This window comes from Rhineura floridana, chromosome 8 (genome assembly GCF_030035675.1).
Source record: "Rhineura floridana isolate rRhiFlo1 chromosome 8, rRhiFlo1.hap2, whole genome shotgun sequence".
Taxonomy (NCBI): Eukaryota; Metazoa; Chordata; class Lepidosauria; order Squamata; family Rhineuridae; genus Rhineura; species Rhineura floridana.
Window position 1 is genome coordinate 9,583,281 of NC_084487.1, and position 22,043 is coordinate 9,605,323.

The 22,043-nt window shown below is 41.9% G+C and overlaps 1 protein-coding gene across 14 annotated transcripts in view; it reads left to right on the forward strand.

The window, feature by feature from the left end:
• The window catches only part of LOC133390158 (mitogen-activated protein kinase kinase kinase 7-like), a 62,949-nt gene extending 41,001 nt beyond the window's left edge, over positions 1-21,948 (forward strand). For 5 of the 14 annotated variants that reach the window (XM_061638141.1, XM_061638140.1, XM_061638142.1 and 2 more), the window contains 3 exons: positions 12,889-12,950; positions 13,657-13,772; positions 18,192-21,948. In XM_061638141.1, the coding sequence (XP_061494125.1) occupies positions 12,889-12,950; positions 13,657-13,772; positions 18,192-18,372 (359 nt within the window). In that variant the 3' untranslated portion in view covers positions 18,373-21,948. The other 9 variants (XR_009764323.1, XR_009764324.1, XM_061638144.1 and 6 more) reach the window with 7 other exon arrangements.
• The last annotated feature ends 95 nt before the right edge of the window (positions 21,949-22,043 follow it).

Here is a 22,043-nt window from a genome sequence, read left to right on the forward strand (position 1 = left end):
TTTGGAACTTTTGTTTCCAAACACAACTACTTTTGTCTTTGTATAATTAATATGAAGACGCTCTTTTGAGCTGAAGAGACCTAAACTGTGCAACAACCTCCTCATTCCAATTTGGGTCATTGAGATGAGGGCCAGATCATCCGCATATAACAAAACAGATAGCTTGGTTGATAAAATAGGCGGAGGAAAGAACATTGGGCCCGATAATTCCTTAACAATGCTATTCACATAAAAATTGAAAAGAAAAGGTGCTAATAAACATCCCTGTCTAACTCCCTGGGAGGTGTGAATTATCTCAGAGAGAAGACCATTTGCTCCCAATCTCACTCTTAGGGAAGTTTCACGGTGCAGAATTTGTAATAGCATAAATAGTCTTTTATCTATGTTAGTTTCACCGAGTTTCTGCCAAAGGCGCCCCTTATCAACCTGATCAAAGGCGGCGGAAAAGTCTACAAATGCCACAAACAATTCTTTTCTTTTGTGGAATGCATATTTTTGAATGAGGTGAAAAAGAACATAGCATTGATCCACTGTGGATTTACCTTTGGAGAATCCTGCTTGTTCTGGGGCAGTGATGTCATTCTCAGAAGCCCATCTGTTAAGTTTCATCAAAATATACCTAGAATAGAGTTTGGAAGCAACATCCAATAAACTGATCGGTCTAAAGTTGCTAGGATCTGATTTGGCACCATTTTTATAAATTGGCACCACCATGCTAGTTCGCCAGCCATTGGGGATAGCTCCATGGGCGTTAATAAAGGTAAATAATTTAGCAAGTATAGGAGCCCACCATTCGGGGTTAGACTTAAAAAGCTCAGCTGGAATCATATCCTCACCTGGAGCCTTATTGGTTTTCAACATAGAAATTAAAGAGACAACCTCATCAGACGAGACTGGGTCCCACTCTGGGTAACCGTTTAGGGCACTAACAAACGGTATTGACGTTAATTGAGGATAAGATGAGGGGTCATTATATAACCTGGAAAAAAAGACTTTCCATTGTTCCGATGTTATCTGGTTGTCAATATCATGACGCTCCAGCCTCAGGCCCTTGGAGACCAGGTCCCAGAATTTAGAGGCATTATTCTCTGAAGCGGCGAGACCAAGTTCCCTCCAGTGCTGTTGCACATAGCTGGCTTTTTTGTTGTTAAGAAGCTTTTTATAGGACCGTCTATAAAACAAATAAGCCTTAAATTTCGCTGGTGACTCATCCCGCCAGATAGCCGTACTTAGCAGAGCTTGGAAAAGTTACTTTTTTGAACTACAACTCCCATCAGCCCCAGCAAGCATGGCCACTGGATTGGGCTGATGGGAATTGTAGTTCAAAAAAGTAACTTTTCCAAGCTCTGGTTAGACTACGTTTTGCTAATATACAATGATTATCAAACCACCCGGGCTTCTTCTGTGTGACAGGTTTGGTGGTAACCAACAGGGGCCTTAACATTAGAACAAGGGAATCATATAATTGGAGAGAAACATTGGTAGTTAAGAAACGATCTCTCAAGTCCAGCATCCGAGGGGAATTTAAAAAGAGAGTAAGGGACTCATTCAGTTTCCCACTCCAGCAGATCCTTCTTTCTCCCTGTGATACAAGGGGACCAGGCCGAAAATAAGTACTAGGTGGGAGGTAAAGTGAGATAGAAAAAAGAGCATATATGGGCATATGGTCACTCTCCGGTCTTGAAATGACCTCAACAGATTTTATTAGGGGGATAAGAGAATTGGAGAGGACCATATAATCAATTACACTCCTTCCCCGAGGACCGAGGAAGGTATGTGCAGTTGATTCGGGAAATAAATCAGAACCATTGCAAATTAGAAACTGAAATTTATATATTAATGTAAAGAAAGAAAGCCCAGCAGAATTTATAACTCTGTCCGAGGAATTCCTGTAAGGGAGGACTGATAAATTGTCTGAAGACAGTCCCAATTTACTACCAATGGTCAGATTATTTGAACCCACCCTTGCATTGAAATCGCCAGTAAGCAGTAAGAGGGGATCCTGGTACTGTTGATATATCAGCAACAACTCCTGTTCAAGATCCGACCAGATGGTACTACGGGCCTCATCTGAATGGGCCTTGGAAGACGGGGGAACATATACATTAATCACAATTATTTCAGGTGACTCAGGCCACGAGATTTTCGTAATAAGGATGTTTTTAGACGTGGACATACTAATCTCTGAAGCTGTTGGGTTCCAGTCTACCGAAATCAGAGTGGCCAAACCACCCTGAGGCCTACCCCCCTTAGAGGAGATAATAGCAGGGATAGAAAACACGACATAACTAGGGAGGGAAGGAAAGGGTAGGGAAGAAACCCGGGATTCTTGAATACATACAATCTGAAAGCACCTGCAAAACTCGACAAAATCCCAGTCGGCCAGCTTGGACAGCCAGCCAGCTACATTCCATGAAATGACGGTGAGAGGGGGCGGAGCTTGACTCACTTTGGGAGCCATATGTCAAGGGAAAATAAACCCCTCTTGATGGATTTCCGCCTCACAACTCAAGGTAGAGTTATAAACATTCGGTCCATTCAAGGGTGAGAGAAGGGGAGGAGGCAGTTGGTTAGAGGTGTAATCTTTGGATGGTGAGCCTGATTCAAAGTCCTCCAGATATCTAAATGGTGCCCTCCTTCCTTGTAGGTTTTTAAGCAGATTTTGCAGTTTGTTTATAATGTCCCGCTGGGCATAATCAGAAAATGTATGAAAGTTGGCTACTAGCTCCTCCTCGCCTTCACAGGAGAAGAGAAAGGATGCAGACTCTAAATCATCTGTATTCGGCTCATTGGCCGAAGACTTAGGCAGGCTCATGGGCAGCGGTGTAGACGATGAGGTGGAAACAGCACTTATTTCATCCACGACAATGAATTTGCTACTGCTGGATGAGTCTAAATCGAAGGAGCCTGATTCATTCTGAGACTTAGAAGGAAAAAGTTCAGAAACGTCCATCGAGGTAGTAACTCCAGGGTTCTGGTTTTGAGTTTGTAGAGAATCCTGTGTGGGCCAAGGAACAATAGGGGCCCTCATAGGGCTTCCATCCAATGGCTGGAACTTGTCATTTGGTTGAGCGGCTGTTAAAATAGAAGTTGTTTGGTGTCGGGACATACCCAAGGGATAGGGTTGCGCCTGGTTGAAAAAATGTCTTTGAACAGAAATCCCTTGCTTGAGTAACTTGGGCCTACAAGCCAGTAGTAAATTAGCCGTCACTTGGAATCGAAAGGTAAGTAAAACCGACAATTTTGTAGGTATATTTGGAAGAAATTCAACTTGTATGATGTCCTCCAGTTTAATGAATGTCAAGTTCATGACTTGTAGGACTTTTTAGATGTACACTTTCTTGTTGACATTATAACGTTTAATACTATAGTCGGGGAGATTGAGTAGGGCTATTGAATTCCGGTCATATTTTAAAAGCCAATATTTCGCATCCCCAATTGGCGGAGAGGGTTTGGTAGAATAATCTTTAACCACTTGCCTTTCCGAGCACGGTCCTCTCGTAGATGGCCCATAAGATAGCTGCGCAGGGGTCTGAGGAAGATGGAGCAATTTGCTATGTGGTGCAGTCGTAGTAACTTGAGAGGAAACTGTGCAAGAGGGACAATCCTTTATCCGACCATTAGGAGGCAGTGTTTCTAACAATTTAAACAGTTTCCGAAAGTCCATTTTCTTGCCTTTAGGGTGTTTGTACCTCTTGATGTTTTTAGATTTTTTGCCTTTTGGTGCAGCTTTAATTTTCTGTTTACGTTTCTGGTTATTGGCCAGAGCCGAAGAAGATACTGGGTTTGTAGCAACAGAGTTATTAGGCTTCATCATTAGAGCTATCTTGGCAAATTCCTGAGTCAGGGTTCTTAATAAGCCATTTGTCTCTGAAATAAAGGTTTTGATACAAGTTATTTCGCTTGAGGCAATTGCCAACTGAGTATTCAAACGTAAATAGTCAGGCTGAGATAGAGACTGTCTCACACCATCACCTTCCATAGGGGTAGTCGCTGAGTAAGAAAGGGGGTGGGGTGGGTGAAGGCCTTGACAGCTTAAGAAGCTCAGGGATTCATGTATGTCCGTCGCCAGGGAGAGTAGGGGAATCCTATAAGAACCTCCTTTGATACAGGGTTGAGAGTTTGATTGAAGTTCTGCCCGGGCCAATTCTACCGCCAAGTTTGTATTTTTGCCTGGAGGCTGCTCAGAAATCTTATATGTGTCTCTGAGGTCCAGTGACCAATCTGTCTCGACTCCAGAGGGAGAAGCAAGTAGGCTAGAATTAATAATACAGTCTGGCTCCTTTAATTCAGAGACAGCGTGTGAGCTGCAGGAACGTGACAAACTCTTCTCAGCTTTAGAGGAGAGGAGGAAATGAGTAATTTTAAGTTGTTTAGCCCCTTTCAACTGTTCTCTAGAAGACTCCTCTGGCTGCATGTCGTTATCTCTGTACATTTTTCTTGTGAAAACCATAGTTTCATACAAGGTAACTTATCTGTCTCGAGGCACACGTCTCATTTCCTTGATGAAGAAGGTGAAATACGGTTAGGAGGATGAAACCAGCAGCCGACAGAACCACCGACCTTGGAGCTTGGAAGTTACCCGATGACTCACTGTTATAACTTTTCGTAATAGGCATGAAAGGCTCTAAGTCAAATTGAATTAAATTAATGGTTTGTAATCAATTATAATCAGTTGTTTTAAGTATTTTAAGCGCTATGCATAACACAGCTCCGGCAAACTGCAACCTACTCGGCGGCCATCTTTGTGGGTGTCACTTAGCAAAGCAAAAGACTCATTGAGGTAATGTCTGTTTGGCACTGAACAACAAAACAATCTGCCTGTAATGAGAAAATTGCGTCCCTGATATGACTGTTTTCCAGCTAGCCTTCTCAATACAGTGGTGTCTTCTCTTAAGGTTCTAACAGTCCCAGAAGATTGAAGATGCTTCTGGAGTACACAATTGAATGTGTTTCTTTCAACAGTATTGGAGGACCATCATAAGAGAATCCCATTACAAAATCAGATATGTCCATGTGGACACAGCAGTGCCAAAACTAGTTCATGCACGGTTGTTTTGCTCTTTGTATAGAGATTCCATATCGTTAATCTGTTATTACTGTCTCAGCCAGGGCGTTATGTGATTTTTCTTGTTGTGGGTCAAGACGAGCTGGTGGCAGCAAAGACTACAATGTTCTTAGCAACCACCATTAAAATAAGGGCCACATAAATGCCCTGGGTTTTAAATGGTAGAAATTTTAAATTTGAATTGAATTTGGTAGTTTTATCTGCTTAGTAGTGTTTATACATCTTTGTATTTTATACTCAAGTTGCAAAGGCCAGTGGATGATGCAAATATATATCTATGGATATGGATGGATTCCTTTTGCAGGCAGATTTGCATTGTTTGGGGGGGTATTTATTTATTTATTTATTTAAAATGTTTCTATCCCGCCCTTCTACCCTATAATAGGGCACTCAGGGCGGCTTACAAAAATAAAATCAAACATGTACATAATAGAATTGCAAACAGTAAAATCACAAAAAACATTAAAATAAATTAACATACAATTAACATACATAATATACTGTGTGTGTGTGTATACACACACACATATACACACACACACATATACATATATATATAGGGATTGGTACTAAAGGGATACAAAGGTAAAATTTAACGTAGAAGGCATAAAATCAGTGTCAGGCTCTACCTTCAGTCCCTCCTAAAGGCTCTCCGGAACAAGATTGTTTTCAGAAGTCTCCAGAAAACCAACAGGGAGGGAGCAGAGCGGACTTCTTGGGGTAGGGTATTCCAAAGCTTGGGGGCCACAGCTGAAAAGGCTCTCTCCCACGTGCTTGTCAGTCTAACATCTTTCACTCCAGGCATGCAGAGGAGACCAGAGGCCAATGATCTTAAATGCTGGGCAGGTACATATGGGCGTAAGTGGTCCCTCAGGTACATTGGTCCAAGGCCGTTTAGGGCTTTAAAGGTCAGAACCAGCACTTTGAATTGGGCCCGGAAACAAATTGGGAGCCAGTGGAGTCTATAAAGTAGATTTGGATTGCTATTTTTCTGTCACTGCAGAGTGATTCCCCACCCCATTGCGTTGCTTCAGGGGACCAACATAGTGGCCATAATGGGAAGAAGAGAGTATGATGTAGGCTTTTTATGTAGTTCTGAAATTGAACAGGTCTGCTCCTTGCCAGTCTAGGAACCTGTTGCATACAGAAGAACATTAAGGAAACATAACAAAAAAACCCACTATTCTAATAAATACACTATTTTAAAAAAATCTCCCTCTGCTGCATCCATTTTATGAGCCTACCTGAGAGCACCTAGATGCTAAAGGTAAAGGAAAGAAATCGGACAGTATTACACTCTAGCCGCTTTACAGTTCTGTGCGATTGTGGTGGCTCATTAAACATTTCACTACATGATCAGTTAATATAGGCATAGAATCATTGAGTTGGAAGGTGCCTTAAAGCCATCGAGTCCAACCCCCTGCTCAGTGCAGGAATCCAAAATTAAAGCATAACTGACAGGTGGCTGTTCAGCTGCCTCCTCAATGCCTCCAGTAATGGAGAGCCCACCACCTCCCTAGGTAATTGGTTCCATTGTCGTAGGAGGCTTTTCCTGATATTAAGTGGAAATCTGGTGTCCTGCAACTTAGCCCATTATTCTGTGGGAAAGTGGAATTGGACCAAGCTGAAGGAGGTGTGAAAATTGGAGGGAGAAATATCAATATCATCAATGCAGACAATACCATACTACAAGCAGAAACCAGTAATGATTTGAAACGGATGCTGATGAAAGTTAAAGAGGAAAGCACAAAAGCAGGACTACAGCTGAACTTCAAAAAAATAAAGTAATGACAACAGAAGATTTATGTAACTTCAAAGTTGACAACGAGGACGTTGAACTTGTCAAGGATTATCAATACCTTGGCACAGTCATTAACCACAATGGAGACAATAGTCAAGAAATCAGAAGAAGGCTAGGACTGGGGAGGGCAGCTGTGAGAAAACTAGAAAAGGTCCCGAAATGCAAAGATGTATCACTGAACACTAAAGTCAGGATCATTCAGACCATGGTATTCCCTATCTCTATGTATGGATGTGAAAGTTGGACAGTGAAAAAAGCGGATAAGAGAAAAATCAACTCATTTGAAATGTGGTGTTGGAGGCGAGCTTTGCGCATACCATGGACTGAGAAACAGACAAATAATTGGGTGTTAGAAAAATTAAACCAGAACTATCACTAGAAGCTAAAATGATGAAACTGAGGTTATCATACTTTGGACGCATAATGAGAAGACCTGATTCACTAGAAAAGGCAATAACGCTGGGAAAAACAGAAGGGAGTAGAAAAAGAGGAAGGCCAAACAAGAGATGGATTGATTCCAAAAAGGAAGCCACAGACTTGAACTTGCAAGATCTGAACAGGGTAGTTTATAACAGATGCTGTTGGAGGTCACTGATTCATAGGGTTGCCATAAGTATTTTATGCCAAATGTATTTTAAGTTTTGTTTCTATGATGTTTTCAAGTGTTTTTGGTGCCTTGTTTGCTGCCCTGGGCTCCTGCTGGGAGGAAGGGCGGGATACAAATTGAATAAATAAATAAATAAAAATAAATAAGTCATAATCAACTTGAAGGCATATAAAAACAACAAAGCACTCTGGGATGGTAGGGAAGAGATCCTCGTCCTTCTCTGTGTGGCACCCGTTCAAGTACTTGAAGAGTGCTATCATATCTCCCCTCAGTCTTCTCTTCTCAAGGCTAAACATGCCCAGTTCTTTCAGTCTCTCCTCATAGGGCTTTGTTTCCAGTCCTCTGATCATCCTCGTTGCCCTCCTCTGAACCCGTTCCAGTTTGTCTGCATCCTTCTTAAAATGTGGTGTCCAGAACTGGAAGCAGTACTCAAGATGAGGCCTAACCAGTGCCAAATAGAGGGAAACCAATACTTTATGTGATTTGGAAACTATATTTCTGCTAATGCAGAATAAAATAGCATTTTATGCTAAAATAGTATTTGCCTTTTTTGCAGCCACATCATACTGTTGGCTCATGTTCAGCTTGTGATCAACAATCCCAAGATCCTTCTCGCATGTGGTTTGGCTGAGCCAAGTATACCCCATCTTATAACTGTGCATTTGGTTTCTTTTTCCTAGGTGTAGAACTTTGCTCTTATCCTTGTCAAATTTCATTCTGTTGTTTTCAGCCCTATGCTCCAGCCTATCAAGATCCCTTTGAATTTTGTTTCTGTTGTCCAAGGTATTAGCTATCCCTCCCAATTTTATATCATCTGCACATTTAATAAGCATTCCCTGCACACCTCCTTATCCAAGTCATTAATAAAAATATTGAAGAGCACTGGGCCCAGGACCGAGCCCTGTGGTACCCTGCTCATTGCTTCCCCCCAGTTTGAAAAGGAACCATTGATAAGCACCCTTTGAATACAATTCTGTAGCCAACTGTGAATCCACCTGATAGTTGTTCCATGGAGCCCACATTTAGCTACTTTGCTAATCAGAATATCATGGGACACTTGCTTAGCTGAAGATGAGATATATTATTAGCTGAAGACGAGATATATTATGTCCACAGCATTCCCACGGTCTACCAGGGAGGTTACTTGATCAAAAAATGAGAGAAGATTAGTCCAGCAGGATTTGTTCTTGATAAATCCATGTTGGCTTCCAGTAATCACTGCATTGTTTTCAAGGGGCTTACAGACTGACCACTTTATAAACTGCTCCATAATTTCCCCAGGTATCAATGTCAGGCTGACTGATCTGTAGTTCCCAGGTTCTTCCTTTTTGCCATTTTTGAAGGTAGGGACAACATTAGCCCTCCTCCAATCGTCCGGCACTTCACCCATCCTCCTAGACAGTGGTTCTGAGAGTTCTTTAGCCAGTTCCTTCATTAGTCTAGGATTCAGTTCATTGAGCCCTGCAGATTTAAACTCATCAAAGTAATTAGGTATTCCTTGACCATTTGTCTATCAATCTCAAACTGCAATTCTGCCCTTCAATATCACATTTCCCAGCAGGATCGTACACCCTCTTTTGGGAGAAGATTGAGCCAAAGTAGGAATTGAGCACTTCTGCCTTTTCTTTGTCTTCCGTTACCATTTTGCCATCCTCATGGAGTAGCTGTACCACCATTTCTTTTCTCTGTCTTTTACTATGAATGTACCCGAAGAAAGCTTTTTTGTTGCTTTTGGCATCCCTCACTAACCTCAGCTCATTCTCAGCTTTAGCCTTCCTGATGCCATCCCTGCAGTCCTGTGCTACCTGTCTATACTCTTCCTTTGTGGCCTGGCCTTCCTTCTACTTTCTGTATGCATCCTTTTTTGTTTTCAGGTCATCTCTAAGCTTTCTGTGAAGCCACATTGGCTTTTTCGGCTGTCTTCCCCCTTTTTTCCTTGACGGAATTGTGTGCCATTGTGACTTTAGAATTTCCTCTTTTAAAAACTCCAACCCATCTTGGACTCTTTTTCTCATTAGGATCACTTGCCACGGAACCTTATTTACCATTGTTCTGAGTGTATTAAAATCGGCATATGGCTACCCTCAGCTTTTGCTTCCTTTAAAATCAAGAACTCTAGTATAGCATGATCACTTTCTCCTAGAGTTCCCATAACTGCCACTTGATCCACCAAGTCATCTCTGTTGGTTAGAATCAAGTAAAGGATAGCCGATCCTCTAGTTGTTTCCTCCACTTTCTGAAGGAGAAAGTTATCTCCAACACAAGTCCGTGTTTGGCAGAATTTGTCTCCCAACAGATGTCGAGGTAATTGAAGTCCCCCATTACTACTACATCATGCCTCTTTGAAACATTGGCAATTTGCTTTGCAAAAGTTTCATCCTCATCTTCTCCTTGTTTGGGTGGTCGGTAGTAGACTCCAACTACCATGTTCCTTTTATTCCTTGCCCCATTAATTTTAATCCAGATACTCTCGGTGGAGTTACCAAGCTCATCCTCCTGTATTTCTGTTCAGGGATATATATTTTTAGTTTCAGTTATGCCTATCAAGTCATATTTACTCTCCTGTATTAAGAGTTGAAGTTCGTCCTCTTTGTTTCCCATACTTCCTTCCTACATTTTTATGAAGACTATTACTGGGCCCCATTAGAGGCATTCCTCTTACTGAGAATAAGTCTTTGTTAGTCGTTACTGCCAAGTTTACGTCTCCCTCTCCCTTAGGATTCAATTTAAAGCTCTCCTGATGAATTTCTCCATTCTGTGGCCAGACACATTCTTCCCAGTCCTTGTGAGGTGCAACCCATCACTTGCCAGCAGTCCATCTTCCAGGAAGCTTAGCCCCTGGTCCCAGAATCCAAATCTCTCATGTCGACACCACCTCCGTAGCCAGTCATTCACCCGGAGTATTTTTCTTTCCCTTTCCACTCCTAAGTACCAGCAGGATGGACAAGGAAACTATCTGGGCCGCAAAGTCCTTGGGTTTCCTTCCAAGAACTTCAAAGTCTGATGTGATTTCTTCATAGCTCCGCTTGGCAGTAACATTCGTTCCCACATGGATGACAAGAAAGGGATATTTGTGAGTGGGCTTCATGAGCGATGGCAACCCTTCCGTCACATCTCTAATCCATTCTCCAGGGAGGCAGCATACCTGGTAAGTCCATGGATCTTCTCGGCATACTTGGGTGTCAATCCCATGCAGTAGGGAGTCTGCCACCACTACTACTCTTCTTGTCATGGGGCATGGTTTCATTGCCTCTGCTTGACTGAGCTTCAGCCTCGCTCACTGTCGGGTGGGTTCTCCTGTAATTCTTCCCCTGCAGACTGCCCTTTGGTCTTATCTTCAGGTGCCTGAATGTGGTTCCATAGTTCCACCAGAGATGGATGTCGTCTTGCTTTTCTGCTCCTAACTGTCACCCTTTTCTATGGAGTTTCCTTCACTTTGTTGTTGCTGTCCGCAGCAGTCTCCTCTTCTGCTTCAACATGCCGTTGGTCTTCCACCTCCTGTGCTTCTCGTTGCTGTTGTTCAAGTGTTCTATCTAAGAACTCTTCTTCTTTTCTTACACTCTTTTGTACGGCCACCCACTGTGCCAGGCCGCTCACTTTTTCTTCCAACAGTGCCACCAGCTTGTACTTGTTGCACGTGTACACCATGTTCAAGAAAACAAACATTGTACGCACCTTGCAGGTCACCACAACTTGGATTGTCCTTGCTGTCTATAGTCTCTCCTGCCTTTTCTTTCTTCCTTCCTACTTGTATTGGAATAGCCTGTCCTTTGTCCTGTCCTCCTTCAGGGTAAATAATTGAGTTCCTATAGGATGTGGTGCACCATAAAAGGGAAAAAAAATTAGCGACCTTCCCTTTGACCTCCCCCACCAGACTCCTCTGCCAAACACCTGTTAGCTCTCCCTGTTCGCTCGCTCTCTGAAAGCAGGCTTGCTTATATCTCCTCTGGACCAGCTGACACATCTCCCTCTGCTCTGTTCAGTTACGAGCAGCAAGCTGTGAATGCAACTGTCGTGCCCCTGCTCCCTCACCAACCCGCTTCTGTTAGCGGAGAGAGGGACTTGTTTTTAGTTACTGTTCACACTACCAAACAGGGCTGTGGAGTCGGTATGCCAGACCTTCGACTCCTCCGACGCCTCTATTTTTCTGCTGTCCGACTCCTTCATAAATGGCAAATGTATATTAACTAGTAATAACAAATTTACTGTAGTAAAATGGTAGCATAAGGCATTTCATCACCACCAGGTGAATCCAGAGCTTGGAAAAGTTACTTTTTTGAACTATGACTCCCACAAGCCCAATCCCTACTCCACGACTCCGACTCCACAGCCCTGCTACCCAATATAGCAATGCTATTTCGGGATTTCCTTCTATATTCTCTTAGCATAGTTGCTCTATTGCTCAGGTATAAAGGCAAGCCTCCACCCCCTGTGACACTTCCTTTCTTTAAAGCTCACAGCTATAAATTTGGTCCCTGTAATCTGATGCTATCCTCTCCTTCAAGGATTTGCTGCCGCCACCGATACTAAGTCTCTGACTCAGCCTCTAGTATAGCCAAAGAAGAGGCCCTTGTGTGAAAACAAAACAATATTCATTTTATAACAGATGAATTATAAAAAGAAGCAAGTTCTCTTGTTGTTCCTAAGTGTGTGGATTCATAAAATGTCTCAAGGTCTTAAACTTAAGTTACTGTATGTTCATCAAATACTTTAAAGCCCTACCTGGCCTATCCCTCTAATACAGTGATTCTCAAACGGTGCGCCGCGGCACACTGGTGCGCCGCAAGAGGTGACTAGGTGTGCTGCGAATATTATGAAAGTATTTTTAAAATGAGAAGAAACCCATTTGTATAGAGATTTATTACATCCATGGTCAATTAATATATATATATATATAATTTTGTACATGAAGTGCACCAGAAAACTTTTATATATTTTACAGTGTGCTGCAAACCAGAAAAGTTTGAGAACCACTGCTCTAATATATCCACATTAGCTCTGCCCCCTCACCAACTGATCCAAAAATAATAACGCTGGCCCTACACTCTCTAATGCTAAACAGTCCCACCAATTATCCCTAACTGCCTAAACAGTTGCGCGCTCCAATATAAACCTCTCGCTCAGCCAGTCACTAACCAGTACACTCCTACATTCTACTCACTCATTCCCCATTACTACACTTAACCATAAACACTGTAATGCACAAGCATAAACATTTGCATAAAAGAACATCACAGCAACCATCATGCGAAGAGAGAGAACAGTGCCATGGAGTAGTTAGTCATGTGAAAGTACCCTCCATCATTTCCTAATGAAATCAATACCTATGTGGGACTTTGAGTAGATCCAGCATGTATTGAGATCAGTTTGAACATTTGAAATTCAGAATATCTATGTATTTTTTTCCAACAGATACTAATGGGTCTGATAACTCCATCCCTATGGCATATCTTACATTAGATCACCAGTTGCAGGTAAAATCATTTTGATTTTCCTATTTGTTTGTTTATATTTTTAGGCCACCTTTAAGAGCAAATGCCCTCTCACGGTTTCTTCTAAACATACAATGCACAACATACGCTTTATCTTCAATATACATATTTTGGCAATTTGGGGGGATAATTATATTGGTTTGCATGTAGGATTCAGACCTAATTTGGGGCAGTTAGCATGTGTATGCTTAAAATATTTTTCAGGGGTACTCTTGCAATTTGTTTGGTTGGTCAAAAAGCAAGCTGTGGAATGTAGTCTCTGGTCTGAATTAAATGATCTGTTTCAGTGAACTACTGCCCTGACACCATAGTTCAGAAGGTCAGAAGTAAATCTTGCCAGCTGTGCCCTCTTATCCCTCACTTGGTACTAAACAAGTATCTTCCAGCATCTGCATGGTCCCCCACCCCAGGGAAAACCCAGAGACAACCCAAAGATTCTGAAGGGATGGGCTGCGCATCTGAAACACTTCCCTCAATTGTGACAGGTTTCAGTTGCTAATTTGTTGCCGACATGTATTTTTTCTACATATTATAAAATACTATTCTGGTATATCTCAGGTTTGCCCAGGTGTGCTAAGATGCATTCTGGACATAGTTTAATTCTCTTGCTTTAAAAAGAGAGGGTTTGACATAGTGTATGTTGAGATATTACCTGATTGATTTTTAACATGCCTTATTTTATTTTCAGCCTTTAGCACCATGTCCAAACTCAAAGGAATCTATGGCTGTGTTTGAACACCACTGTAAAATGGCACAAGAATATATGAGAGTTCAGACAGAAATTGCACTGCTGTTGCAAAGAAAGTAAGTTTTAAAATACTTCTTCTGTTATGTGTGGATGACTTTATTGAAATAAAAGTATAACGTAAAACAGCATTACATTTTTAAAAATCCTGATAGCCTACCCTGATCTCGGAATGGCAATATTTTCTGATTTCTCAGTTGTTTTTACTTTTATCATACTAGGCGTATAGTGGTATAGACTAATTTATAATCTATTTTCAGAAACTAGAAGTAGAACAGCATGTAAATATACGGTGTCCTATTTTGTATCATGTGCCAAGCTTGAACCATCTTCTCCTCCATTTGCTCGGAATGGCAGATCAGGCTGACAGTTGTATGCACTTCACATGCAGCAAGGGATAGAGTAAGGAATTAGGAAAGGTCTACCTACTGCTTCTTTACTTCCTAGTGAGATATAGAGCACTGTTTCTCAGAACGGGATGAATCTGGGAAGCCCTTGGAAATTCTCATGACTCCAACATATTTATTTCCATTTATATGCCATTCTTTACACAAGATCACAGTGGAATCCACAAGTAAAATACAAACTCAACACAATCACTACAACAAACTAAAACAATACATTAAAATCACCATAGCTACTTCATAACATATTGGTGACGTGATTTCAGTCAGTCATCACTTGGAGCTCAGGTTGCCCCGGAGTGCCCTCTCTGGCTTTGTGGAGCCCGGTTTGTGCCTTGGTGCACCAGTGAACTAAGAGCAACGAAAGAGGCTGGATGAAGGCTAGAGCACAAATGACGAAAGACATGCTGTGAGGCTGATCGGGCACAAGTAAAACATCATAACCATGTCTACTTTGTGGCAGGGAGGATGGTGAAGAAGACCCACTTTACCTCCATCGATCCTCAAGTCCAGTGGAGCTTTTTCTTATTGTCGGGTCTTTTAACATCAAGTACAGCAAATGGAGTTTTGGACCCTTTAGAAGCCCACTGTGAATTGTTTGCAAGGCACTTTGAGGGTAAAGTTGCTCGCCTCCGTAGCAGTCTTGCTGCCCCATCTACATCTGCTGTAGTCCCCAGTGAGGTGTCTGATGCAACATCTGCTACAACTTAATTGGGATCAGTTTCAGTTGATGCGGCCTGATGACGTAGGCAAGGTGCTTGCGATGATGCAGCCAGCAATGTGCCCTCTCAACACTTGCCCTTCTTGGCTTATTAAAGCTTGCCGAGGGGGTTTGACTGAGTGGATCCAGGGTGTGGTCAACACATTATTGCAGGAGGGAGTGGTTCCAGCCGCCTTGAAAGAATCCGACCACTCCTGAAAAAGCCCACCCTGGACTCATTCTTTTGTGACAACTACTGACCGGTTGCAAATACCCCCTCTTTAGGGAAGGTGACTGAGAGGGCTGTAGCATAGTAATTGCAAGTACTCTTGGATGAAACAGATTATCTTGACCCATTCCAATCTGGGTTTAGGCCTGGTCATGGGTCTGAATCAGCCTTGGTAACCCTGATGCATGATCTTTATTGGGGGAAGGACGGGGGAGTGCTGCGACCTATTACTCTTACGTGATCTCTCAGCGGCTTTTGATACCATTGACCATGGAATCCTTCTGGGCCGACTTGGTGAGATGAGTATCGACAGCACTGTTTTACAGTGGTTCCGATTCTATCTTCAGCGTCGTTTTCAGAGAATAGCATAGGGTGATTGTCCTTCAGCCCCCTTGCAGTTGTGATCTGGGGTGCCACAGGGTACCATCTTGTCCCCAATGCTGTTTAACGTCTATATGAAGCCGTTGGGAGCAGTCATTAGGAGATTTGGGGCAAGGTGTCAGCAGTATGGTGATGACAGCCAGTTCTATTTCTCTGTAACATCTGAATCAGGAGAGACTGTGCAATCCCTGAACCACTGCCTGGACTCTGTGGTGGGCTGGATGAGGGCCAGTAAATTGAGTGTGAATCCTAGCAAGATGGAGGCGCTGTGGGTTGGTGGTTCCCGAGTTCAGATAATTGGTAAATTGCCTGCTTTGGATGGGGTTGTACTCCCTCTGAAAGAGCAGGTCCGTAGTCTGGGGGTGCTCCTGAATCCATCTTTGTTGCTAGAGGCCCAAGTGACCTCAGTGGCTAGGAGTGCCTTTTACCAACTTTGGTTGGTAAGAGAGATGTGGCCATTTCTGGATCGGGATAGCCTGCCCACTGTTGTCCATGCACTGGTAATCTCCATGCTGGATTACTGTAATGCACTCTATGTGGGGCTGCCCTTGAGGTTGGTCCGGAAGCTACCGCTGGTGCAAAATGCGATGGCGAGACTGCTCACTGGGGCAGGGTATCACCAACATGTCACCTCACTGCTGAAAGAACTGCACTGGCTGCCCATTAGCTACCGGACCAAGTTCAAGGTTCTGGTTTTGGTGTACCAAGCCCTATGCAGCTTGGGACCAGGATACCTGAAAGATCATCTCACCCCTCGTATACCCAATCGATCCCTGATCTCTGCAGGTGAGGTCCTCTGCATCTTATCATCCACACAACATAGGAAGTGGACCTTTAGTGTCACCTACCCTTTTGAATTCCCTCCCCTTAAATATTGGACAGGTGCCATTTCTATTGTCTTCAGTGCCTACAAGACTTTCAAATAGAGATCTTATCCCAGTCTGCATCTGTGCTGGAATTACTTTTTTAGATGGTTTTAAAGTTTTTTTAGATGTTTTAAGGTGTTTTGTTTTACTATGTTTTTAAAGATGTTTTGTTTTAATATTTTAAGGTGTTGTTTTTAAGATGTTTGAGAGTGCTTTTAGTGTTTTTGTTTGCTGCCCTGGGCTCCTTCTGGGAGGAAGGGCAGGATACAAATATAATAAATAAATAAATAAATGATTCATTCCCATCGTGGATGATCTAGTTGCAGGATGGTTTCCTCATCCCCCATGGTGGTTTCTAAGATTCCAGGATCAGACTCAGTTTATCTTCCTCTTTTCCCAATTGTTTCCTCAGTCCTCTGGCTTGTGTTAATAGCTCAACCTTCCACCTACCTGGCAGCAGTTCCTGCTTCTGATTTCAGGACCATTGTTGTGAAAGGGCAGGTGCCACAACTTTCCATTCCCAAGGCAGTGAACTAATCCATCCTTGGTACCTTTGCCGTGTTACTGCATCTCATCTTTATCAGAGTGTTAAATCAAATGCTGTTCCTTTTTCAGTCTTGGGGGAAGAAGGTGGTGCCCATATTTTGCCTTTTGTAGCAAATGTGCTTCCCAGCTTTCATCATAAGGAATGCAGGAATTGGACCAATTGCAAGGAAGTATTGCCGTTGCTGCCTTCATGTGTATATCTCTGAGGGAGTGTGGGCCTGCTGGACTCTGAAAACATAGTAGATTCTTTGAGACCCCAAAGAAAACTTGGAGAAATTATCTGCTCAGAATATTCCGTCATCTAAAATTAGAGTCCAACGGTGTTTTGAATGCTTATCTCATCAATTAAATGAAATGATAGTTGTGAAAAAAATAGTCTACTTGACTCTTGGCTCTGATTTTTTAACAAGAGTTCATACCAATATAGAACATGAGCTATTTTAAGAATGACGTAAAAATAACAAAACAGTCTTTAACACTATGAGCCAGGATAGTCTTCTAGATATATTTAGCTAGGCTTTTTGAGTGGAGGGAGCTAATTTTTAAAGTTGTAAAAAAGTGGTGTGACAAAAGCAGTGAAGGTTTGATCACTGACTTAATAGAAAGAAAGATAATAGTTGTGTTTAATAGAGTGTAATAGTGTGTTGTATATCATTGTATAAAATAGGTGTCAAGTTAGCTTAAGATACAACTTTGTTACCAATGATGGTCTTACCACATTGTGATATCCCTTCTTTCCCCATAATTGTGCAGATTCACTCACACATCATTTCACACTTTGCATTTCCCCACTATGTTTTCTTCATCTCATGGGCTGCTGCATGGAATATACAACACAGTATCACATCGCAAAAGTGTGAAATGACACATGAAGAGGTGACAGGAGGGTGTGGCATGGAAGGTGTCTTCAGTGGCAACCCACCTTTGCCATCAGGTTTAGTTTGGCCCCAGTAAGGTACCACTCATTAGTTTGCTTTCGTTTGTTTTTTTTACCCTTTTTCAGGTGTGTACATAGATAGCACTGCAGTTGTCCAATGGTCAAAGATTCTTACGCTTATTAGCATAATCTCACAGCTGAGGTGAGCTAGTGAATGAATATCTAGCATCGTCACTGGGACAGTTGCAGACACACAGAGGTGTGTGCATACAGGCCACATCACATGCTTACTTTGTTAGTTACATGAAGTGGGAAGGAGACCTTGCCCCTGCGCTCTGCAATCAAGCCTCTGTGAGACATATCAGATAAGTTTTTAGACTAATTTTACAGTAAACAGCAATAGCAGTAGGTAAATGTGGATATCATTGAATTTCTCTCAAGAATCTAATGTTAACTTTTTAATTTTTTAATTTAGGCAAGAACTAATAGCAGAACTGGACCAGGATGAAAAAGACCAGCAAAATACATCACGTTTGGTACAAGAACATAAAAAGCTTTTAGATGAAAACAAAAGCCTTTCCACGTACTACCAGCAATGCAAAAAACAGTTGGAGGTCATCCGAAATCAGCAACAAAAACGTCAAGGGACATCTTGACTCAGTGGAACTTCAAACTGACAATGATGCGCAGAAAAACTTTTTAAAAAAATTATCCCTTAATATGACAACTTCTGCGTGTTCCCTTATTGGTGTGTGCTGAATGTGTAGACATACCTGCTGCTCTTCCAGTGTCAATTCAATCTCCTTTGTATTTGGGTGAACGTTGAGTTGTTTGAGAAAGGTAAGGGCAGCTACATGAATTAGCAGCAGCACCAAACATAAAGCAAAATGCAATGAACTCTTAGCTGTTTGTATGCCCCTTGTGTGATGGCTAGCCTATCAAAAGTGATTAAGTGGCTGCTAAATTATAAGATCTTTTGGTGTTAACGCAATAGGAACAGTGTAGAATTATTCCCCATTTTTAGAATGTTTTTGTTATTCTCTCATCTCGGACTGTTTGCAAGAATCAGTCATTTTCCAGGACTCCACCTTGCACCAAGCTCATGAGGTGATGCTGGCTAAGCAGTGCATTCTTTTGAATATGGGAAGTCTAAGCTGATGCCACCATCACTGGTCGAGCGTTTGATCACCCTGCACTTTGACTAAAATTTCTTGTATTCATGCTATCATAAAATCCTGTATTTTCTTTACATTTGAGGGTCAAGGAATGGAAAAAATCTGGGGATGTTTATCAAGGCCGCATGTGCAAACTGAGGATAAAGATTCATTAAGCCAAATGGATCCAGTTACATTATGTATGGTTAAGTATGGACATGTATGGAATTGCTTCATCTCATCTTGAGGGTTGCCACTGTGCTGAGACACTGGGCACATTCCATTACATCAGGGATGTGACACCTGAGGTCTCCCATTTTGGACTGCAACTCCTATCATCCCTGTCTGTTGGCCATGCTGACTGGAGTGATAGGTGTTCAACAACATCTAGAGGCCCCAGTTTCCTGTCCTAGCTTTAAATCTCCTGATGCAGCAAGAGAGAAGGTAGTTGCAGTCCGTCTTGGACCCTGTTCTGTGCCCTACTTTTTGACCTGTCAGTTGTCAACAGGAGGATTCCAAGTGGACTGTTACATAGCGAGTGAGGGAATGATTTATTTATTTATTTATTTATTTATTTATTTAATTTATTAGTCGCCCATCTGGCTGGTTGTCCAGCCACTCTGGGCGACGTACAATATAAAAACAATACATTAAAACGTTAAAATTTAAAACCATAACAGTAAAAACCTAACCCACCCCAAAAGCCTGCCTGAAGAGCCAGGACTGAACAGGGAACAAGTGTGAGGAAGAGCGACTGCCTTCTCTCCTCTTGTGAGAGATTAAAAGGAATGTGCTGATTACAAGATGACCACCCTGCGCAATCTTTTAGAATAATTAGATGATTGTAACATGTATTAATCAAAATTTAATTTTGAAAAAGAATACACTTGAAAAACTCTCCCAATAACCACCTTCATGTTTTAAGGAAACAATAGCCCACAATCCAAAGCACAATTGGGGACTTAACAGTGGGATTTTTAAACTTTTTTTACCCCATTAGAATAGCAGGCCCCCTACCCCATGCAACATAATCTGCTTTTGAGCAGCCCCAAGTTCCAAGAGTGGCTTTCCATGTAGCGGGCAGCTGCTGTTCAGGAACTGCAGAACAAGATGATGAAATAGTGGGTCTGATTTAGGTAGCTTTTACTACATAAAATGCCTACTGTCTTCTGAGTCTGAAGCAGAAAGGCTGTATTTTGACAATATATTTATTGTCATCTCGGTACTTTGAACCACAAAGATTAAACATTATGAATACTTCTGTATATATGTAGATATGGCCCAGTGAGGTGAGAGGGAAGGATTATTGATTCCAGCTATAGATTTTGTAAGTCAGAAAATCATGGTTTTACCATGTGGGAATCATTCAGACACAGAAAAAAATTAAAGATAAAGCTAACAACCTGTGGCTTCTAAAATGGAACACATACAACCTTTCAGTTTCCCATTTCCATCATTCTTTGGATTTACATTGAGAATTGGGATAACTTCCAGCCTGTTTGAAATACGCAGCCTGAAATACGCAGCCTGATTCTGTGCATGTTTCCTCAGCGTTATGCCCAACTTTCAGTGGGGCTTACTCCCAGGAAAGCATGCACAGCAATGCAGCCTTAATATGGAAATACATTTATGGAACAGCTTTGGTGTTTAATAACTTGTACAACAAAAATTGAAATTGCTATCAATGAAATATCTAAGAAGTCATCGAAACATTTGAACTGATAAGTGTTGGGCTTCAATTCAAGCTCACTTCTCACAAAACAGTCCCCTATGAAAGGTTTTTTAAATAGTTGCACACTGTTAACATTGTATACTCTCCCTGTGCACATTATTGTAAAACGTATTGGTTTACAGAGGCATGGGCCATTGCACCCAGATCCTGCTTTCTTGTGAAACAGACCTTAGAAAACCCATCTGTTTAGGAGCCATTCCAAGGTACTGAGCACTCTCTACTGTTACATTGCAATCCTATGCTTATTTACTCAGAAATGTGTTCAGTATGTGCAGTGGGGTTTACTCCTTAGTAACTGTGTGTAGGATTTTACCTATGTACCTGGGAGTCAGTCCCATTGAATTCCTATTGACTTCTGAATAGACAGATAGAGAATTGCACTGTCTAGGATAGGATAAAGTGCTGAACTTTATCCTTGCCCTCCTCTGTTTCTTTAAACTGAATTATTGCTGACTTGTGCTCAAAGATTACCAAATTTAAACAGCCTCTTCAACTCTAAAAATAAATCCATCCTTGGCAAGTTATCAGAGTTAAAGCCCATCTCATTTTGATTAAATAAAGGGAAGGATTATAATTCGTGAAATCTTGGCATATAATTTGATTAGTTAGCTGAAACTGATATTGGGATCAATTTAAAGGCACACCTATTTATAGCAAAATGTAATTGGCAGGGAAAATAACTATAGTATTAGGAATAGCGCAAAGTTATCCAAAGCATTGCTGTTGGCATCCCCCTTGCTGGATCGTCACCTTGTAGTGGTGAGTGGGCTTGCGTGTTCCAATGAACCCTGTGAGCGATGCCGTCAGGAGTCATGTACTCCCAGCAGGGTCACCCATGGCGGTAAAGTCAAGGGAGAGGAACCAGACAAAGAACGATCCAAGAAAGTCCTCAACTGCAGAACAGGTGGAGGATAACAATGTGTATGTTACAACGGCTATGAAGGTGGTACCCATGCCATTGGATCAAAGCCTTTTTCTGTCAAGATTGTGTGTTATCGTGGTGCACCGATCTCCCCACATAAATTCACGCACATGAGTCTTCCATAACAAAAGTCCCATGGTGATTGGCAAATGGCGACGGGGGCAGGACTGTGAAATCCAGAAGCCCCTAGTCATGGTCTGGTACATCAGCGGTGGATACAGATTCAGACGGATCCGTTGTTAAAGACTATATTTTGGAAAACACTCTCACTCGGTCATGAGTGATCGCCAAGAAGAAGTTGGCATACATCTGTCAGGTTAGCCAAATGGATGCAGTTGTGGTACATACCATTTTTCTCAGCAAATGGGAGTACGAGTAAGCACATCTGTATAAAAAGCATTAAACTTTGACTTTTTTTTCATTATTATTACATTATTATATTATTTCATTATTACAACTGCAAGTGATATCTCGAACAATCCTACTGTACTGTGAAATAGGTTTTGAAGTGTAGTCACT